Source organism: Gossypium raimondii, chromosome 7 (assembly GCF_025698545.1).
Source record: "Gossypium raimondii isolate GPD5lz chromosome 7, ASM2569854v1, whole genome shotgun sequence".
Taxonomy (NCBI): Eukaryota; Viridiplantae; Streptophyta; class Magnoliopsida; order Malvales; family Malvaceae; genus Gossypium; species Gossypium raimondii.
Window position 1 is genome coordinate 14,334,468 of NC_068571.1, and position 21,066 is coordinate 14,355,533.

The following is a 21,066-nucleotide window of genomic DNA, read 5'->3' on the forward strand; positions in this document are numbered from 1 at the left end:
TTCTCCTACTGAGATGTATTGTACTAAATTGAATATTCATAATACTTGTGAGGGGATATGGGATGTGAGGAAAAATCATGTGAAAAAACCTAGAGAAAAGAGGCCTTGAGTGATAAAAGTCTACTTAGTGGTCTAAATTTGGTGAGTAAAAGTCCATATGAGGTAAAATTGAAGAGTTTTCACGAGAAAAAAAATATGAAAAGAAAGAAAATACCCATACAAAAGTGATGAATGATTATGTTTTAACTTACCCTAACTCAATTTTGTTTAGTGGTGTTTCTTTATTGCAGGACTTCATGGATCCATTAACGAACTCTCGATTATATTACTCTACCATCGATAGCCGATTTTACTTGTAGGAAAGAGATAAGTTGAATATTGATAATTCCCACAAGTGCTACAAGGTAAGAAAGGTAAATAAACATTAAAATTTGATTTAAGAAGGCATACCTTAAATGTTTTTGATAAGTATGCTACTGGTTTTGTTTGTAAAATATTTCGTTACAACATGCTTTCTCGTTGGTCAAATTTCATTAAACCTTGGTCTGACAGTTCAACTGATTTTATGGGTTTATCTAAATTTGTAAAGGTTAAAAATAGTAATTTGTTGCATTAAATAAGTTTTTTAAAGCATTTTACATATTTTCTCTTACAACAAAATTTTCTATCTTGACCTTTTACGATGATTTTTTACAGAATAATATTAAACTTCTTGATTTTTATAATTATGTGAAATTCTTAACTCATCGTTGGAAATTCTTATGGATGACCGTGCATATTAAAATAAAGTTACAGGTTATTTTTTACTTGAAGACTCATGTACCTAACACTTCTTTGTTTAGTGTTGATACCTTACTTTTAAAGGAGACATACATGATCGAAGTTGATTTGAAGAATCAAAATAATGTCTTTGAACTTGGAGATAGTTTTTGCGCACAAGAAACTTAGGTAAGTATTTTTTTTCATTTTTTCATTTTTTATTCCAATCCTTTTTCTTTTTGTGCAGCTAAAGATTTGGGGACAAATCTTCGTGAGGAAGGGGGAATGATACGAGTAGCTCGGTCCAATTCAAAAGCCATAATAAAGATAGGCCTTTCCAAGCACTCAAGCAGATCAATGACAATGCCTATCAAATAAATCTGCTCGGTGAGTACAATATAAGTTCTACTTTTAATATTGTTGATTTATCTCCCTTTGATGTTTCAGATTCGAGGACGAATCTTTTTGAGGAAGAGGGAAATGATGCGAGTCTAAAGGCCCAAAATAAGGCTCATGAACGTGATGGGCTCAAATTTCCTCATGGCCCAATAACAAAGGCCGTAGATGCACACACGATCAAAAAAGGAAATCAAGATTCACTTTCTTGTTTTAAAGAAAATCCAAAAACCAAATTTTGGTCCAATTTTGCTGTTTTGGACAATTTCAAGAATCAAGAAAATTAAGATTCCAAATCTTTGAAATCTTGGTCCAAGAAATAGAATCTTACAACCAAGGTGCATTGAATTTCATGTACGAGCTTGAACGAGCCAATTTCTAGAGCAAACAGATCCCAAGACCAAGTTCTTGAAAAATGGCCCATTAAGATGTCTCTAACCCATCCTGATGTCTGGGAAGTAGTTTAATTGAATATCATACCAAATTATCAAAGTGGCCCAAATTGTAAAATATTTAAACTATAGGTCCAAATTTATTTTAATAGGTGGATCATCATGTAAGAATTCAACACAAAGAGCCTATTTAATTCCTTTGGCTAAATTCTCATTAAAAGTCCACACCTAGAATTATTTTTCTTTTTTTATTTGATGAGTTGTCATGTTAGTTATTCCACTAGGGTTAGGAAAACTTATTTTGGAGGCCTATAAGTGGCATGGACGCTCACTCTTATACACATACTGTGATAGCCCGACATAGGGCCTAATCGGAATAGTGGTTTCGTAACCACAAATCTGAAGTGAAATAGTTTAATTTTATAAATTTTTATTAGTTACTGATTGATTGAAATATTGTGTGAAAATATGGATAGGAAATTTTAATGCTTTAGTGCTTAATTGAATTTTAGGACTAAATTGAGAAAAATGCAAAGTGTGTCTAATTAGTGATTAAATGACTTAATTGAATTATTGCATGAAATTGGAAGTGTTTATGTGGCAATTAGACCATAAATTAGTGTTATGGACACAAAAGGGTATTTCTAGAAAAATATCTAAGTAATGGGTCAAGGGCATTTTTGTCCAAATTGAATAAAAGACAAAATAAAGATGAAAACAAGTGTTCATCTTCTTAAAATCAGACGTTTGCTGCCAAAAAATTCATGTCACCATAGCTAGGGTTCTTGAACTTCCTAAGCTCAATTGTAAGTGATTTCTTGCCCGCTTTTGATTATTTTCGTATTTTTATGCTTATTGAAGCTTGAATTTCATGTTTCTACCATTTAATTTAAATGAAATTGAAGTTTAAAATTGACCCATTCATGATATAATTGTAATTTGATTAGTGATGTTAGATAATGAATGTTTGAAGTGTTAATTACAAGTTTTACTAGATGAATTTTGATGAAAATGTTGAAAAGGGCTAAATTGTGAAAGATGGTAAAGTGTGCATAAAGTTGTGATTTTGTGAAATTGAGGGCTGTTATGAGCATGAAATATGATTTAGTGAAGTTTGAAATTTAAAAATTTAGTGAATTTTATTTTTACGAGTTTAGGGACAAAAGTGGAATTTTTGAAAAGTTATGGGGAAAAATGTAAATGTGTCAAAATGTTGTGTATGAATTGTATTTGAATGGAATATTGATAAAATGTATTAAATTGTGTTAATATAGATCAAGAAAGAAGAAATAGTGCAAGTGATCGGGGAAAAGAGAAAGTTATCGACTAAATTACAAAAATAGTCGTTTTGCATCCGAGGTAAGTTATATGTAAATAATAGTTATATTTGTATAAATTGTGAATTATATTTGATATGTGAATTAATATTGAATGTGGAAGGAAAATTGTTCATGAATTATTCAAGTGATAAAGTGTTGAAAATAAAGTGTTAAGTGTAAATTCCGGTTGAACTTAGGAATAGAATTGGATACAAGTGACATGTCACTAGAGACCGATGTTACAAGTTAAACAGTGTTACAGTGAGTCCCGGTCTTGGGTGATCTAGCATGTGTTGCGAGACACTGACGGCTTGTGTGAGCGAGCCCGTGGACATTTCGGTGTTATTGATCGGTGGTAGCTTGGCTACATTTCGATTGGTAGCCGGCTACATATCGCTGGTAACCGGCTACATATCGATGTGGCACTTATGTGCTAAATCTCTACGTATCCGTGTATATTCCAACTGCTCAACGGGATTAATAATGAATTAAAGTGAATATGAAATGTTAAGTGTGAAAATGTATATGCAAGTGAATTGGTAAGATTGTGCATGTGTAAGTGATTGAAATTGCTAAGAAATGTTTTGATTAGTTATATGTTAAAAGTGTTAATTATTAAATGAGTAATTATTGTTTACATGTAACTTACTAAGCTATTTATAGCTTACACATCTCTTTCTTTCCTTTGTTTTATAGTGATTTGAACTTGATCGAATAGTGGACCGTCGAGTCGTATCACACTATCATAGCCATCTCGGTATTATGTGCTTTTCAAAATGTTTAAACTATGGCATGTATAGAGTCTTAATCATTTTGAGCATGTTCAAATGATATGGCTAAGATTAGCTATTGAAATGGTTAGTAAAGATTATGTTTTGGTATTATGTATGTGGAAATGGTAACTAATTCAAAGAAGCAGTTTCTTTGACAGCAGCAGTGACGTGAATGTGAAAATCACCATAAATAGTAGAAATGGAATTAGAGAGTGAATTATATATAGAATTAAATATTATCAAGTCTATTTTTACATGGAAGAAACAGTGTAGGAAAAGGAATTTTATAGTTTGAGATATTTGAATTTTAGTGAGACAGGGTCAGAATGGTTTTGAAGTCCCTGTTCTGACTTTAGAAAATCATTATAAATTGTACAGAAAGAATTATAGGTCATAATTTATATGTATAGATTCCTTAGTGAGTCTATTTTCAAAAGAAATAGACTATAACCTTATATGAATTCTGTACAATGAGATAATTGATTTTTAGTGGAAAGAGGTCAGATCTGTCGAGCTGTGAAACAGGGGATACTTTAATGAATAAACTGTACTAATTGGCTAAGTAAAAAATTCTGAAAATTATATGGTAGGTTGGAATATGAGTCTAGTTTTAGGAAAAATTTACGGATTTAAATTTCGAGTTCTGTAACTCGAGCTATAATTAAATTAGTGACAGTCGCGCAGGTGAACAATCTTGTTATGAACAGTGAATTTAATTTTAAAAGCAAATTTTTATGCTCTGGATTGGTAAGTTAAATTGGATAACATCGCGTACTCGATTCCGGCGACGGTCTCTGGTAAGGGGTGTTACACATACAATTGATTTATGTTTTTTTTTTGAGTTAATAAAAACTCTCTTTGAGTTTTTCTTCAAGAATTACTCTTGAGTTTCTTTTAGAAGTTGTTTTAACAATCTTTCAGGTTGTGGGAATCATCTTCAAGCTTTTTCTTGCCAAGATCTCTTTCTTGGAGGTGGAATTAGAGCCGTTGAAAGGAGTTGTGGATTCTTAATGTTTTCAAGGCTTCTTAGGATGTCATCTTCTCTTTTTTGTCCTTAAAATATCGTTTCTTGCTTATTTAAGTTAGTTATTGTTGTTTTGGCTTGCTGATTTTATGGATTTTCGTTTTGGGTCAAAGGTGCTTCAAGAAAGACGTTCTCCTATCTTGTTCGATCAAGAAACACATCAAAATTAGGAGTTTTAATCTTTCCTTATTGTTTCAAGCATTCTTGCACAAAACATTTTGTTTTTCTTTAAAATCACTTTTAACAAATCTGTTTGTATTTTTTTTACAGATCTAGTTGGGGCATTTTCTTGAGGTCCAAGGATGGTTTCTTTCCATCCAAGAAACCCTAATTCATTCTCATTTGGACTCGTTACCATTCAGTTTATCTTTTTTTTGTTTTAATTTTGTTTCATTCTCTTTTGTGACAACTAATCTATTTTGGTTATTTCTCGATTCAATTTACATTCATCCAGAGCTCTAGGATAAATTTAAGACTTTGGCAAACTTTACGATCCGCTTTTGTATTCATCCACATCATTCTTTATCATAAAGTGATTATAATGGATATTCAACTTTAATTTCTTCTTTCTTGAACTTGAAGATTAACAATGGTGGATCTTTAATTTTGAGTTGGAATCCAAATATTAATGCATGTCTAAGATCAAAATAGGTCTAGTAAGAGGTTTTTAATATTAAACCAAAAGATCAAACACGTTTTATGGATTAATTTTGAGAAATTCAAATTTGATCAAGAACATGAATGATTTTCTCGAAAATTATGAAACGAATTAAATGATGAAATTAACACTTAGAATACATGTTATTGGACTGGGAATGAAGATTAGAAGTGGTTCGAGGTGCTGAAAAGGGAGTTTAGTTGAGGAATTTCATATTTTGGCTTAGTTGTGCAACATCGGTAAAGTAGTTTAGAGTAATTATTTAGATTCATATTCTTATATCACTTTTTGTGTTTCTTATTGCTATTGTTAGTTTTTAATGCATACTTTTTCTTTGTTAAAACTCCACATCAAGAGGAGGAACACCTAAATCAGAATTGAAGCTTAAACTTGCTTGTTTCAACACATTTTTTTCTTAAAAACCTAAGTTTGGAGGTCAGTGATATTAAGGGAATTTGGTAAATTGGTCTGATTATGTGTTAAATTAAAGGTTTAATTGGTGTTATTAATGACTTAATTGCATATTGGATGGTTGAATTTGCAAAAATAGGTTTTATTTTATAAAAGAGAAAATGACAATTGGTTTGGTAAGTTGTGTATTATGCTTTTAGCATGATTAAATTGTATGGAATAAATTGATATTTGGAGCATGAATTGTTGATTTATTAAACATTTGATAAAGGTGTTCTAATTGGTATATGAATATTGGGAAAATGATATTTACTATGCTTAATTTTATTGATGTTAAAATTGCTTAGCAACATGCTTTTACTTGCATTTTAACATCCTAAATTAAGTGATTAAACAACGGATTTTATGCCTTGTATGTATGATTATATTGGCAATGTTGCATGGTGGATCCATTGGATATAGTTAGCATGCCATAGAATTTGTGAGTACTCACCATTATTTGTGATATTGGGAGCATATGGGTCTTAGTGGACTGATTTGTTTGGACTAGATAAGGAAGTGTTGAGCTTGAGTCTCCACTCATAGGGTTATTTGTTTGGAGTAGATAACGGAGCATGTGGCTTCGGCCCGATCAATTCAGAGGACTGTATTTGATTTGTGGGAGTTCGATGATCCATTTATCCAATGTATGATCACACGTTTACTTATTGCCATGGATGTATTATGCTAATATAATTGATTGATTGTGCCAATATAATTGAATGTTTATATGGTAAAAGATGATTTTACATGCCATGGAAAAAATGATTCTTAATTCTTGAAATAGTATGTGATGTTATGGTGAAATGTTAACATGCTATGACTAAAAATTTAATGCTTAATTGCTTTGATTTATGTATGATTGGGTGCAAATTACTTGATTTTTTACTATAATTCACTGAACTTTTTAAGCTCACACCTTGAAATTTTGTGCGAAGAATTCTCGGGTGTAAGGAGTTGAGAAGCGAGTGCAAGGGCGATCTAAGTATAAGGCTCGATAATGGCTTAAGAAATTTACTTTAGAGACTATAGAGGGGCATTGTGATGCTTTTGAGATTAGTGTTATTTTTCTTGTAATGGACATTAGACATTAAATTTTGGATTTTAATTTTGGTGATTTTATAATTTCTTTAATACATGATTTTATGTCTAATTGATGTTTGATTTATGGTATGTTGATGAGTGTTCGTACGGTTGTAACAGCCTGTTTTTCAGTGGTGTCGAAAATAGTGATTTCGAGTCCACCAAATTCGACGAGTAAGTTCGTAAATATTATTATTTAATATTTACGATTCAAATGTGATTTTAAAAAGATATTTTTAATTGATAATTTATGTTATTTAAGCGATTTATTAAGTTTAAGTGGTAAAACCCTAAGGTCAAGTGGTTTTACAAAATGAGGTATCGAGACCTCGTTTCTCTAAACCAAGTTATAAATATTTTTATAAATATTTACGGAGTGTCATTAAGGTGGTATTAAAGTTTCATTGAAAAATTTTAACGTTTTGATAGTTAATTAATTAAAAAGGACTAAATCATAAATTATGTAAAATTTGATCACTATTTGATTTGAGTGATTCAGTCGTTTATTGAATAAAGGAAAGGGGACTTAAATGGTAATTAGAGCATTTAAGAATTTAGTGGACGGTCTTGGGCAACTGAAAACATGAAAATTGGATGATTATTAAATGGACAAAATAGTAATTTTATAATTAAATTAAATAAAATAAAAAAATAAAAGTTAATATCATCAGTTTCATGTCTTCTTCACCGAAATGGGAAAGAAGGAAAACTCCATGGAAGCTTCAAGCTTTGGCCATGTCTCATTTTATGCATGTAAGTCCGTTTTAGTCCCGTTTCTAATGATTTTTATGTTTTTGAGATCGTCGCAACTAGGTCCAGCTAACCCGTATCTTTGATTTTGAAACTGTTAAGGATTTTGAATGTTTTCATTGATGAATCTAGTGCTTTTTATGTTAAATGATGAATTTGAAATATTAGTTGTTATTTAAAAGTATTTTGTTAAGTGATTTTTGATAAATTTATCTGTTAGGGACTAAATTGCTAAAATACTAAAAGTACAATGATTTGATGTGAAATTTTTTAAGAAATGGGCTGAAACGGAGATTTTGAATATTTTGATAGTGTAAAATTTCAATAAAATGGTTAATTTGCATGTTTTAAGCTCAGAGACTAAATTGAATAAAAGTAAAAAATTTAGGGCAATTTTGAAAATGTCAAAAATAACTAAATTGCATAAATTACATTGTTTTACTATCTAAATTAATAGATTGAATGAAATTATTAATTTAGATCAAGATCGAGTGGAAAGTTGAGAAAAATAGAAAATTACCAAAATGCCCCTATACTTTGTCATTTCTACAATTTAGCCAGGTAAGTTCGTACGTTTAAATAGTGTTTTAAATTGTTGTTTTAAATGATATCATGTTATATTATCATATCATGTCCCGATAGAAAAATTCAACAAAGTATTGATGCCCATCGAATATGAAAAGGGATGGTTTCGACATCAAATATGAAAAGGGATGGTGACGACCATCGAATATGAAAAGGGATGGAGACGACCATCGAATATAAAAAAGGATGGCTTTGACCATCATTTAGCACACTTGTGTGAGCTCCGATAAGGGTTCTAATTGACTTCACTATGACAAATATGGAAAGCTATGATGTAACAATGATCAAAGTATGAATATTCATGACTTTGAAAGGTGTGATTTAAGTGATGTTATGTTTATTTACCATATCTTACCATGTGATGATATTGTTAAGTTATGTGTTTAATCACTAGCTTGTGACTATGGTAAATGTTATGCTTATGTCTTTTGTGTTATGCAAATGAAATGGTAAGTGTTCAAGATGAACCAAGACATGTGTGTATGAAACTTATTGAAATGGTGATACATGGAAAACATGATATGCTATGAATGATGATAAATCCAATTTGATCATGCTCAAGTATAATGGTTATCTATGTTAAGTTCACATGAATTATATTCAATCATGCTAACATGTGTTGTTGGTGGTGCTTAGGCTTGTGCCAAGTTTATGATTGAATTATATCATGTTTAATCTTAAAGAAATACATTAAAATGGTAAGTGCTCGATTGGTAATGTGCTTATGACCATGAAGAGGTGGAATAAATCAAAGTATGTAATTTCTTATGCAATGGTTAATTATGTAGTTGATTCCAAAAGAGCTATGTTTAAACGCACTAGCTTGTAGTCATGGTTGATGTTATGCTTATAACTTGTGTGTTATGCATATGAAACGGGTGAGGAAAAGTAATGAAATGGTAAATTCATAGTTGAAATGAAATTTGAAGAAAATAGAGTAACGAGTTTGAATGATGTATTATATGTGAGAAATTTACGTATGTTATGGATGAATATACCTATATCATGGATAAATACACTAAGTCGGGAATTGATAATGTGGTTTAGGTTTATGATAAGCTTTGGAATAGAATGAATAGAGAGTAAATTAAAAGTGTATAATCTTATAGAAAGATTGTTGATTATCTAGTAAGTCCCATAAAATCCTATCACGTTATGAATGATAAATATATGCGACATTAGTGAACTTACTCATTTGTGAGTTGTTGATCATATCGATTTATGAATATTATGGCATTCGCATAGATTTATATTTATTCTATAAATTTTATTATTGAAATGAAATATTATGCTTAAAGTTTATACGAACTTACTAAGCATACATTGTTTACGTAGTTATTTTCGTTTACTTTACAAATTATTGGAAGCTCGATAGAGTTGGAAGCTAGTCGAAGATCCACCACACCATCCATCAATTTTATCGGTAGATTTTGATGCTTTGGTCTTTGTTATAATGGCATGTATAGGTGGACTATGTCTAATGTTTAGTTGATGATATTGGCATGTAATATTGCTATGAATTTGTGAAACCTATGTTATTTTGATGCTTAATGTTTGGTTTTTATATGATCAAATTGATGTATGATTTGTGTCCAAAGTGATAATTGTTGGCATGGTTGCAAAATGATCATTTAGAGCATGATTTTATAAGTGATTTAGTCAAGTATAAATGGTTGAATAATGACCTATTTGGTATGTTTGAGTGTGAATTTGTCTTGTGGTCAATTATGGTATAACTTGATATGAAATTAAGCTAAATATATCTATGGATGAGTTATGGTCATATATATATCTATGAAATTAACCTATTTCGACGACCGATACAGGTCAGGGGTGTTACAACGGTGGTTGATAACACGATGTATGAAGCATGTATTTTATACTAACAATGTGTAATTGAAGCTCACCGCAGAGTGGATTGGTTGCGACTAAGGTATGTAGCTTGTGTGAATTAATTGATATTTGCTAAGCGTGTAGTTGGGTGTTAAATTTTGATTAATTGTTGCATATTTATTGTAAATAAATTAAATTAGAGATGTGTGGATGTTTATGATATTTAATTGTAACTATTTCAAGTTTAATGGGGTAATTAAAATGATTTTTTGACAAAATTGGTGCATTGGTTTGCACACGTGCGTATGATTTTTTGTCACACAAGCATGAGGGTTTTTGGGGGTTTGACATTTGGTTTTTGTTATCTAGTATTCTATTTTGCTTAATTTATAATTTAATTTGGTTTTTGGATTAGATTAATTACCTTTAATGATAGGGAAACTGGGTAATATTTTAGGATTAGACTTGTAAATGTTAATATTTGGTAGAAACAATTTTAATTTTTAATTTGCAAAATGTACTAAAAGTTTGTAAAAGTTACAATTTAGTCCCTAATAATAAAACTTGAAATAGAAATAGTAAATTTTCCTTGCTATCTCTGTTTTCTTTTCCTTTATGTTACGTAGGTATGCATGCTTTGTACGTTTTACCATGCAAAACCCTTTGTTTTGTTTTTGTATGAGTTTTCATTAATGGCTTTTCTCAGTTGACTTTTCTACGATTATTAAACATCGTTCTTTAAGCTTAGTAGGGTGCAATGTTTACCCTTTTTTTTGCGATTCCAGTTGATTTTCTAGTTCTTTTCTTTTATTAAAATGGTTCTTGTTTAGTTGTTTTATAGTTCTACTGTATTTTGTTTCTCTTCTTTACCTCTATTTGTATTTACCTGGCTGGATTTGGAGTTTTCCGTTGTCTTTTCTTTCGGGCTGAGGGTGCCATTTCGCAGCACCCTTTGGTTTTCAAGTGAGTTTTTAGTGAGCTTTGGTTTCGGTCAAGGTTTGTTGTTTCGTGCATTTTCTTTTCTTGATTCTTTTCACCGTTTCTTGGTCTTGTTCATCTTTTGCTACCTTTGGTCTTTCGGGTTATCGCCTTATTTTCTTGGTTTCTGGTTACTTTGGTGCTACTGTGTTTTTTGGTTGTTGTAGGTTTATATTTCATTGCGTTCTCTTCCCTAAGTGGTGCCTTCGTTCTGCTTGGATTGGCGCGTGCTCTTCATTCTTTTCTTGGCGTGTATGTGGGTGCAAAAATGGTAGAGGAAATCAATAACCTATTGGAGAAGCCAATGTTCTCTGAATCGTGATGGATTCGGGATAATGATAAGTAAACGAAAGAGTTTTTGGGGTTTTTGTTGGGAGCTAAATGCAGCGAACCCCATAAGAGTTGCTTTTCAAAAGCTATTGGATTGTGTAACTCCATCTACGGCTGCGGCTCATCAAAAATGCCTATAACGAATGACTCGTGAAGCTCCAGGAAAAACAAAATGTAAAAGAAAAAGAATAAAAGGGAATAATGGTGATAATTGTGATGAAAGCCCGATTCAAACTGTCCATAGGAAACTAGCTGATAGTTTATCACTTGGCAAGGCGGTGGCTGGCGACCAGCCCCGCTTAGAGCAATGAGGCTATTTTTTGGAATTGCCATGGGCTTGGGAATCCTGCGATAGTTTGTGAACTCAAGCAACTCCTTGTTACTGTCCCGGATATTTTCTTTTTATGTGAAACTATAATACATTCTAATTGTTTCTCTCGAATTTGGACTATATGCAAAATGAAGGGGTGTTTTGCTATTAGTGCAGAAGGGAAAAGTGGGGGCCTGGCGATGATTTGGAGGAGGGGTGCAAAAATTATTCTAAATACCATATTGACTCTTTGGTTAGATTGGACGAGAGTGAGGTGCTTCAGTTCACCAAATTTTATGGTCAAGTCAATCCAAATTTAAGGAAACATTCGTGGGACATGCTTAGGGGGTGGAAAGCACGGTTAAGGAAGGGTAGATTGTAGGGGGCGATTTCAACGCTATTCTCAACAATGCTGAAAATGAAGGAGGGCATAGAAAGCCTAGAAACTCAATGGACATTTTGTGAAATTTTGGAGGATCTATTGTTGGTGGACGTAAAAACTAGCAACAGTTGGTTTACTTGGACCAATAACAGAGAAGGGCCCGACTTAGTTAAGGAGAGACTGGATAGATTTCTTATTTCTGAGGATATTGTTGAAAAAATGGCGTTTCTCACTATTAAGGTTATGCGCCAATCCAGGTCTAAACTTGAGGCAATTATTATGAACACGTTAGGCAGCAAGATGGGTGAGAATTGCAGTGATCCCAGATGTTGGTTAAAAAATGATGTTTGCTGGGCTAAGAAGCAGGAGGCTAGGGATATCATCACTCGCATTTGGACTAACAAGGAGAGTAATATTTTGGATAAGATGGAAAATGTTCATGAGGAGCTAGGTCCGTGGCAACATCAATGTTATAAAAGAATGAAAAATAAAATTAACGAGTTGGAAAAGAACATTTGTACTTTTATGGATGGCCCTAACAGCGAGAGGTCGACCACTCTCCTTAAGTTTGCTCGTGGTATGTTAGGTCATTTGTATACGGTGGATGAGAGTTAATGGGCACAACAGACTGAGATCCAATGGCTTAGGGAAGGTGATAGGAATACCCGTTACTTCCATGTGCGGGCCACTGGTCGGAAGAAAAAGAATAGTATTGTTAAAAGATTCTCATGGGACGTGGCACGAAGATAAGAAAGAGATTTGCAACATTGCGTGGAGCTATTTAAATGACCTTTTCAAGACCACTGCCACTTCGTACGGGGATGTTGATTTGCATTTAATTCCTGAGTGCATCACTGATACCATGAACAGTAGCTTGAATAGAGAATTCACCGATGAGGAAATTTTGGTAGCTTTCAAACATATGGACCCCCACAAAGACTTGGGGATTGATGGGCTTTTGGGGAGTTTCTTTAAAGAGCATTGGTTGACCGTGGGTAATGATGTTTTAATGCTGTTTCATGATATCCTTAAAGGCAACAAAGATATTGCGTGTATTAATGAAACTTTACGTCTTATGATTCCTAAAATTAAGAACCCTTGTGAGATGACTAACTTCCGTCTGGTAAGTCATTGCAGGGTCATTTATAAGATCATTTCCAAGGTCCTGGCTAATCGGCTCAAAGACATTCTCCCCTATTGCTTTAGCTAAAATCAGAGCGCCTTCGTTCTGGGTCGGATGATCCACAGCAACGTTTTAATTGCCCATGAGCTCATGCACTACCTTGGTAGGTCGAAACATGGTCCTAATAAGGGCTTTGTGGTCAAGCTCAATATAAGCAAAGCATATGACCGAGTGGAATGGAGCTTCATTGAGAAAGTGTTGATAAAGATGGGCTTCTCTATAGATTGGGTTAAGAAAATCATGAATTGTGTTTGTTCGATTCGATATAGAGTTAAATGAAATATGACTCTTACGGACATTATTATCCCAGAAAGGGTTCTCCGATAAGGGGACCCTTTATCCCTTTATCTTTTTCTCTTTTGCATGGATGTTTTTTCGTGCATGTTGATTAATGCCCAAGAGACTAATAAGGTTAAAGGAATCTGTGCAAGTAAGGATGGTCCTAGAATTAACCAGCTATTGTTTGTTGACGATCCTCTTTTATTTGTTAGGAATCAACGAAGCGAAGTGGAAGCCTTTACGCAAATCCTGGATACTTTTGAAAAGATGTCTGGACAAAGCATTAACTTTGAAAAGTCAATGGTATACTTTAGTCCTAACACCCTAATGCCCCATCGCATGAATTTTGGTGGATTACTCAAGATGAAGGTGGTTACCAAGCTCGATGGCTACCTCGGTCTTCCCATTCCTATTAGAAAGAAGAAATCTAGTGTCTTTAAGAGTATTTTGGACTGCACTACTGCTAGTAGAATTAACTGCTGGTTGAAGCGCTTATTGCCTAATGGTGGCAAGGAAATTTTTCTCAAGTCGATTCATCAATCGATCCCTACATATGCTTTTTTAGTGTTTCTAGGCCCTAAGGGAGTTCTCAAGGAGCTTCAGTCTATGATTAGTCGAATGTGGTGGGGGAGCAGATAAGAACAGGGGTTGGAATATGATGTCCTGGGATCAGATGTGTTATCCAAATGGTATGGGGGTCTTGGATTCAAGGACTTACGACTTTTTAACGTGGCTCTATTGGGTCAGCAAGTGTGGCACCTCATCAACTGCAAGGACACTTTATGTTATAGTTTTTTAAGTGCTAAATACTTTCCTAACGGTGATGTTTTTAATCCTAAAAGCATGGATAAGCCTTCTTACACGTGCCAGAGCATCGCCAAGGCTGCTAGTGCTTTGTGTGAGGGTTTCAGTTGGAATGTAGGCAATGGCAGAAGTATTAAGATCTGGCATGATAACTAAGGTCTTGAAGGGCTGTTAGGTGATTCCATTGGTCTCAATAAAAGGTTGGTCCATGAGAATAAGGTGTGCGAGTTGTTTAACGAGGGGAAGGATGGCTAGAACGAAAAAAGCGTTCTTGAGCTCTATGGTGAAAATGTGAGGGATCAAATCTATAAAATTCCCATTCTCCATAATGTTCCTAACAATCAACGTATTTGGTTCCATAATCCACATGGCTTCTTTTCCTCTAAGTCTGCATACTCGTGGTTGATACTCAAGAATGTTGTGTATGGCCCCCACCGAATTTTTTGGATAATCACGTGGAAGTTGAAAACCCTTCCGAAAATACGTATTTTTTGCTGGAGACTAGGTCAGGATATCCTTCCCACGTATGAAAAATTTCCAAGATTCACAGCGGTGTTAACAGTACATGTTCGAGATGCGGTAAAGATTGGGAAACTCTTATTCATGCGATGAAAGAGTGTCCAACAGCTCGTGTGGTGCTTGCGTATAGTGGTCTTAACAACAAGCTGCTTGATGGGAATTCCTCTCGGTGTATCATTGGATTGAAGATGTGGCTAGAGTGTTGGACAAAAAGGTAGTCTCTGACTTTATTACTGTCTTATGGAACATCTGGAGCAGTAGAAATAATTTTATTTTTTAGGGTATTGATGAAGAAGCCAAAGTGATTTGGGAGAGAGCTGTGTCCTTGAGCCATGACTTCCAGATCTTTAACTTGTTGGAGAAACCTATGCTGCCTAGGATGGTTATGGAGAAAGTTTGGAGGAAACCCTCACAGGGTGTGGTTAAGATAAATTTCAACGCCATTGTTGCTGGAAAGACAACGAGCTACGGACTTTTGGCAAGGGACTCTGATGGTTTTGTTCTAGGAGGTAGTGTGGGTGTTTTGGAGAAAGACTTGCAAATTTATTGGGGGGAGCTGCAAGCACTGGAAGAAAGCATTAAGTCCACCTGCTCCAATAATTGGACTAAACTGGAATTTGAGTCTGACTGTGTGAGCCTGGTTAACCGTTTCAATAAGAGGAATTATGACTTAACTTCTGTTAGAGTCTTTTTTATTTTTTCAAAATTAATTGGGCTCCTAGATGTTGTAATAAAATTGCAGACCATATTTGTAAATTGGCTATGGATAAGAATTGTACTCTGGATTTTAATGTGGATTATCCATTAGGTATCCATGAGTTAGTCTTAAAAGACGCAATAAATTGATGTTAACCCTTGGGTATTTTTTTATCGAAAAAATTAGACATAGTAAATGAACTTAAATTAAGTTGAAATTTTTAGGGCTTGTATAATTTGACTAAGAGAAGGTCGGTAACTATTTAGAAATAAAATCAGGATAGTTTAACCTTAGATGGTAAGATAACAAAAATACCCTTAAGTTTAAATACTTAGAGAGCCTTAGACTAGAGAGGCCACAGATGTCATCGCAGGTACTTTCACGCTATATCTTTTCCTCTTCTAGCTTTAGTTGATTCGGGTGCTATGAGATCGTTTGTTCTGAGTGATGTATATAGATAGTTAGGTTGGGTGTTACAATTAAGAGCCCTCTAGATGATAGTGTAGTGGTGGATCATGTTTACCATCATTGTCCTCGAATGTTTCAAGGACAATTATTTCCTATGGATCTTTTAGAATTGTTATTCTGGGGGTTCAATGTTATCCTTGGGATAGATTGGTTGACCGAGCATCGAGTGATGGTTGATTGTGAGGCGAAGATGGTGACTTTATGTTGCGCGGATGGTTCTGAAGTTGTTGTTGTTGGAGAGAAGTTTGAGTTGCTTTGAAATGTGGTTTATTTGCTTAGAGCTGAGAAGTTGGTCTGAAAAGGTTGCGAAGCATTTCTAGCTTATATCTTGAATGCTGGTAGTAAGGAATTGAGGTTGGATGAGATTTGAGCTATTTGTGATTGTTTGGATATGTTTCCTGAGGAGTTGCCTGGTTTACCGTCAGATAGAGAAGTTGAGTTCGGTATTGAGCTCTATCTCGGTATAACTCTGGTGTCGATTGTGCTCTATCGCATGGCACCTAAGGAATTGAAAGAGTTGAAGCTTTAGCTACAAAATTTGTTGGACCGGGGTTTCATTTGACCGAGTGTGTCATCGTGGGGAGCTCTAGTTCTGTTTGTAAAGAAGAAGGATGGGACTTTGAGGCTGTGCATTGATTATCACCGGCTGAATAAGTTGACCATTAAGAATAAGTATCCACTTCCGAGGATCAATGATTTGTTTGACTACCTTCGAGGAGCCTCAGTTTTTCTGAAGATTGATTTGAGGTCTGGGCACTATCAGTTAAAGGTGAAGGATGTGGATGTTATAAAGAATACTTTTAGGACTCATTATGGGCATTTTAATTTATGGACATGATGAACCGTGTATTCCATTCCTATCTGGATCGGTTCATTGTATTTTTCATAGATGATATTTTGGTGTATTCTTGATTAGAGGATAAAGCATGATGAGCATTTGAGAGTGGTTCTTCAAGTTTTATGGGAGAAACAGTTGTATGATAAGTTGAGCAAGTGTGAGTTTTGGCTTCGTGAGGTGGTTTTTCTTGGTCATGTTGTTTCAGCCAAGAGTATTTAGGTTGATTCGAAGAAGGTTGAGGCGATCTTGGATTGAAAGTCACCGAGGATTGTGTCTGAAGTTAGGAGTTTCTTGAGCTTAGCTAGTTACAATCATCATTTCGTTAAGGGTTTTTCGAGTATTACTGTTCCATTGACGAAGTTGCTCTGCTTTTGAGTGGATTGATAAGAGGCAAAAGAGTTTTAAGAAGATGAAGTAGATTTTGAATGAAGCGCCTATATTGACACAATCAAAATCTAGTAAGGAGTATGTTGTTTTCAGTAATGCTTTTTACACAGGGTTGGGTTGTGTGCTAATGTGGGAAGGAAAGGTAGTTGCTTTTGCGTCGAGGCAGTTAAGACCGTTTAAGTGTAACTATCCGACTCATGATCTAGAGTTGGCTGTTATAGTGTTTGTACTCAAGATTTGGCGTCACTACCTGTACGGTGAGAGGTGTGTGATTTACACCGATCACAAGAGTCTTAAGTATCTCCTTATCCAGAAGGAGTTGAACTTGAGACAGAGGCATCGAATTGAGTTGCTAAAGGACTATAAATGTGTGATTGAGTATCATCTGGGAAAGGTTAATGTTGTCGCTGATGCCTTGAGTCTCAAGTCTTTAGTTGATCTAAGGTAAATGTTCGTGAAGTTTTTGATTTCTAAGGATGGTGGTTTCTTGCTTGAACTTTAGGTGAAGTCGACCCTTGTGCAGTAGATTCGAGAGAGACAACCGTTTGATAAGAGTTTGGCGCGTCTTATTCGTTTGGTTGAGTTGGGTGTTCTTGATATTTTGATCTCAATTTTGATGGTGTTCTTTGTTTCAGAGGTCAGATGTATGTTTCGATGGACGAGGATCTGAGAAACTTGATTCTTATCGAGGCTCATAGTAGTCCATGTGCTATGCTAGGGTTGAAGAAGGACGAAGATGATTTTGTTGCTAGAAATTTTGTTTGTTAAAGGGTTAAAGCTAAGAATCAACATTCGTCTGGGTTACTTCAGCCGATCAGGATTCTAGAGTGGATATAGGAGCGGATCATGATAGATTTGTTTTGGGTTTTCTGTTGACTCCATCTTGGAAGGATTCAGTTTGGGTGATAGTAGAGCAGTTTACGAAGTGTGCGCATTTCTTGCCTGTGCGTATGACCTTCAGTTTGCAATTGTTGGTCGAGTTTTACATTAGGGAGATTTTCATATTGATGGAGTTCTAGTTTCTATCATATCAGATTGAGATCCATGGTTTACGTCGAGATTCTAGATGATGTTGCATGAGGCTTTGGGCTCGAACCTTCACTTCAGTATAGCATATCATCCACAGTCAAATGGTCAGTCTGAGAGAGTGATCTAGATTCTCAAGGATATGCCTCGGAGTTGTTCTATTGATTTTGGTGGTAATTGGGATCGTTATTTGCTGTTGTTTGAGTTCACGTACAACAACAATTATCAAAAGAGTATTCAGATGGCTCTGTTTTAGGCATTTTATGGTAGGAAGTGTAGGACTCCACTATGTTGGTCTGACATGGAGGAGAAGAGGAATTTGGGTTTTGATTTGGTTCGTGAGATTGAGGATAAGTCGAAACTTATCTGTGAGCAGTTGAAGGTTGCTTTAGATAGGCAGAAAGCTTATGCTGACTTTAGATGTCGAGATATTGTATTTTAGATTAGTGATAAGGTATTTTTGTAGCTTTCTCCTTGGAAGAAAGTTTTGAGGTTCTGGCGGAAGGGTAAGCTCAGTCCGAGGTTCATTAGCCCTTACGAGGTTATTGAGCGGATTAGACCGGTTTCTTATCATCTTCTACTGCCGCCTAAGCTTGAGTACATTCATGATGTCTTCCATGTTTCCATGCTACGGAAGTATAGATTGGGTCCTTCCAATGTTTCATGTTGAGGAGATAGAGGTTTGATCTGACCTTTCATATGAAGAGGAACCCGTTGCGATCGTAGACTGTGAGGTCAAGGTGCTATGTAATAAGACGGTTCCATTGGTTGAAGTTTTGTGGGGCAACCACAAGACTAAGGAAGCCACTTGGGAGTCAGAAGATATCATGAAGCGTTAGTATCCTACCTATTCGATTTAGGTAAATTTTAAGGACGAAATTCTTTTAAGAGGGAGAGAGTTGTAAGGCCCCAAAAATAGGTCTAGTTTCGGGTAAGTTTACTAGGTTCCGAGTGAAATTAGGAATTAATCGAATTAATTAGTGATTTATATTCTGAATTAGTTAGCTCAATTTTATCTAAAAATTGGTAAAAAACATTCCAGAAAATAAAAAATTTTTAGAAAAATTAAATTTATGGTTTTAAATAATTTTTGGGTAAAAATAAATATTTTAGGTTAAATTGGAATTTAAAAATAATTTAAAATGGGGTTTAATTGGATGATTTAAAATATTAATGAAATAGGACTAATTTGAAAAACAAGGGAAATGTGTGAGAGGTTTTATAGCAAATTAACCATATTTTCGGAATATTGGAGGGAAAATAGCAAATAGTAAAACAAGGGAAAAGGGGGAGTGGCGTGATGGCAAATTCCCCAAATTTTGAAAATCAGGTGGGGGGTTTTTCGTTTTAAAAACTCTACAACTACCTCAATTTTCACTCATTTTTCACCAGAATTGAGAGCTTTTTCTCTTGTTTTTTTTTTTTGCTTCTTTTCATAAATCAAATATAAGAGGATAGATCTAAACCTTTTCTCTCCCAAAATTCTCTCTAAAATCTCTTGAAATAATTTTCAAAGTTGGGAAAGAAGTCATCTGAATTTCTTCAAGCATTTGGATTCAAACTTCCAAATCAATGGTTTTAGTTCAATTGAAGGTAATCCTCATCTCTAATCTTGTTTTCAAGTTGATTTCAATAATTATTTGTTAATTAAAGTGATTGTAATGGATATTCAACTTTAATTTCTTCTTTCTTGAACTTGAGGATCAACAATGGTGGATTTTTAATTTTGATTTAGAATAAAAATATTAAAGGATGTCTAAGCTCAAAATAGGTCTAATAAGAGGTTGTTACCAAAAGATCAAACATGTTTTATGGATCAATTTTGAGAACTTCGAATTTGATCAAGAACATGGATGATTTTTTTGGAAAATTACGAAACGGATTAAATGATGAAATTAATACTTAGTTTACATGTTATTAGACTAGGAAAGAAGTTTAGAACTGCTTTAAGGTGCTAAAAAGGGAGTTTAGTTAAGGAATTTCATATTTCGGCTTAGTTGTGCAACATCGGTAAGGTAGTTTATAGTAATGATTTAGGTTCGTATACTTTATCAAATTTCGTGTTTCTTATTGCTACTGTTAGCTTGTAATGCATACTTTATCTCTGTTAAAGCTCCACATTAAGAGGAAGAACGTGCAAATTAGATTTGAAGCTCAAACTTGCTTGTTTCAACACATTTTTGCTTGAAAAGCTAAGTGTGGAGGTTAGTGATATTAAGGGCAATTTGGTAAATTGGCCTGATTATGTGTTAAATTAAAGGTTTAATTGGTGTTAATAATTACTTAATTGCATATTGGATGGTTGGATTTGCAAAAATAGGTTTTATTTTATAAAATAGCAAAAGGACAATTGGTTTGGTAACTTGTGTATTATGCTTTTAGCATTATTAAATTGTCTGGAATAAGTTGATATTTGGAGCATGAATTGTTGATTTATTAAACATTTGATAAAGTTGTTCTAATTGGTATATGAATATTGGGAAAATGATATTTGCTATCCTTAATTTTATTGATGTTAAAATTCCTTAGCAACATGCTTTTACTTGCATTTTAACCCCCTAAATTAAGTGATTAAACAATAGATTTTATGCCTTGTATGTGTGATTATATTGGCAACATTGCATGGTGGATCCATTGGATATAGTTGGCATGCCATAGGATTTGTGAGTACTCACTATTATTTGTGATATTGTGATCATATGGCTCTTAGTGTACTGATTTGTTTGGAGTAGATAATGGAATGTTGAGCTTAAGTCTCCACTCATTGGGTTATTTGAGGCGCTATAAGGGAGCGTGTGGCTTTGACTTGGACAATTTGACGGACTGTATTTTATTTGTGGGAG

General features: G+C 34.2%; 1 protein-coding gene across 1 annotated transcript; it reads left to right on the forward strand.

Annotated features, from left to right (window-relative positions):
• The first annotated feature begins 13,586 nt into the window (after window positions 1–13,586).
• LOC128042499 (uncharacterized) lies at window positions 13,587–14,123 on the forward strand. The gene has a single exon (XM_052633852.1). It carries the CDS (start codon window positions 13,587–13,589, stop codon window positions 14,121–14,123), a length of 537 nt encoding a protein of 178 aa, XP_052489812.1.
• Window positions 14,124–21,066: the final 6,943 nt, after the last annotated feature.

Bases quoted from the DNA above. Each gene is read 5' to 3' on its own strand.
- LOC128042499 (XM_052633852.1), top strand. From the start codon at position 13,587: ATGTTGATTAATGCCCAAGAGACTAATAAGGTTAAAGGAATCTGTGCA.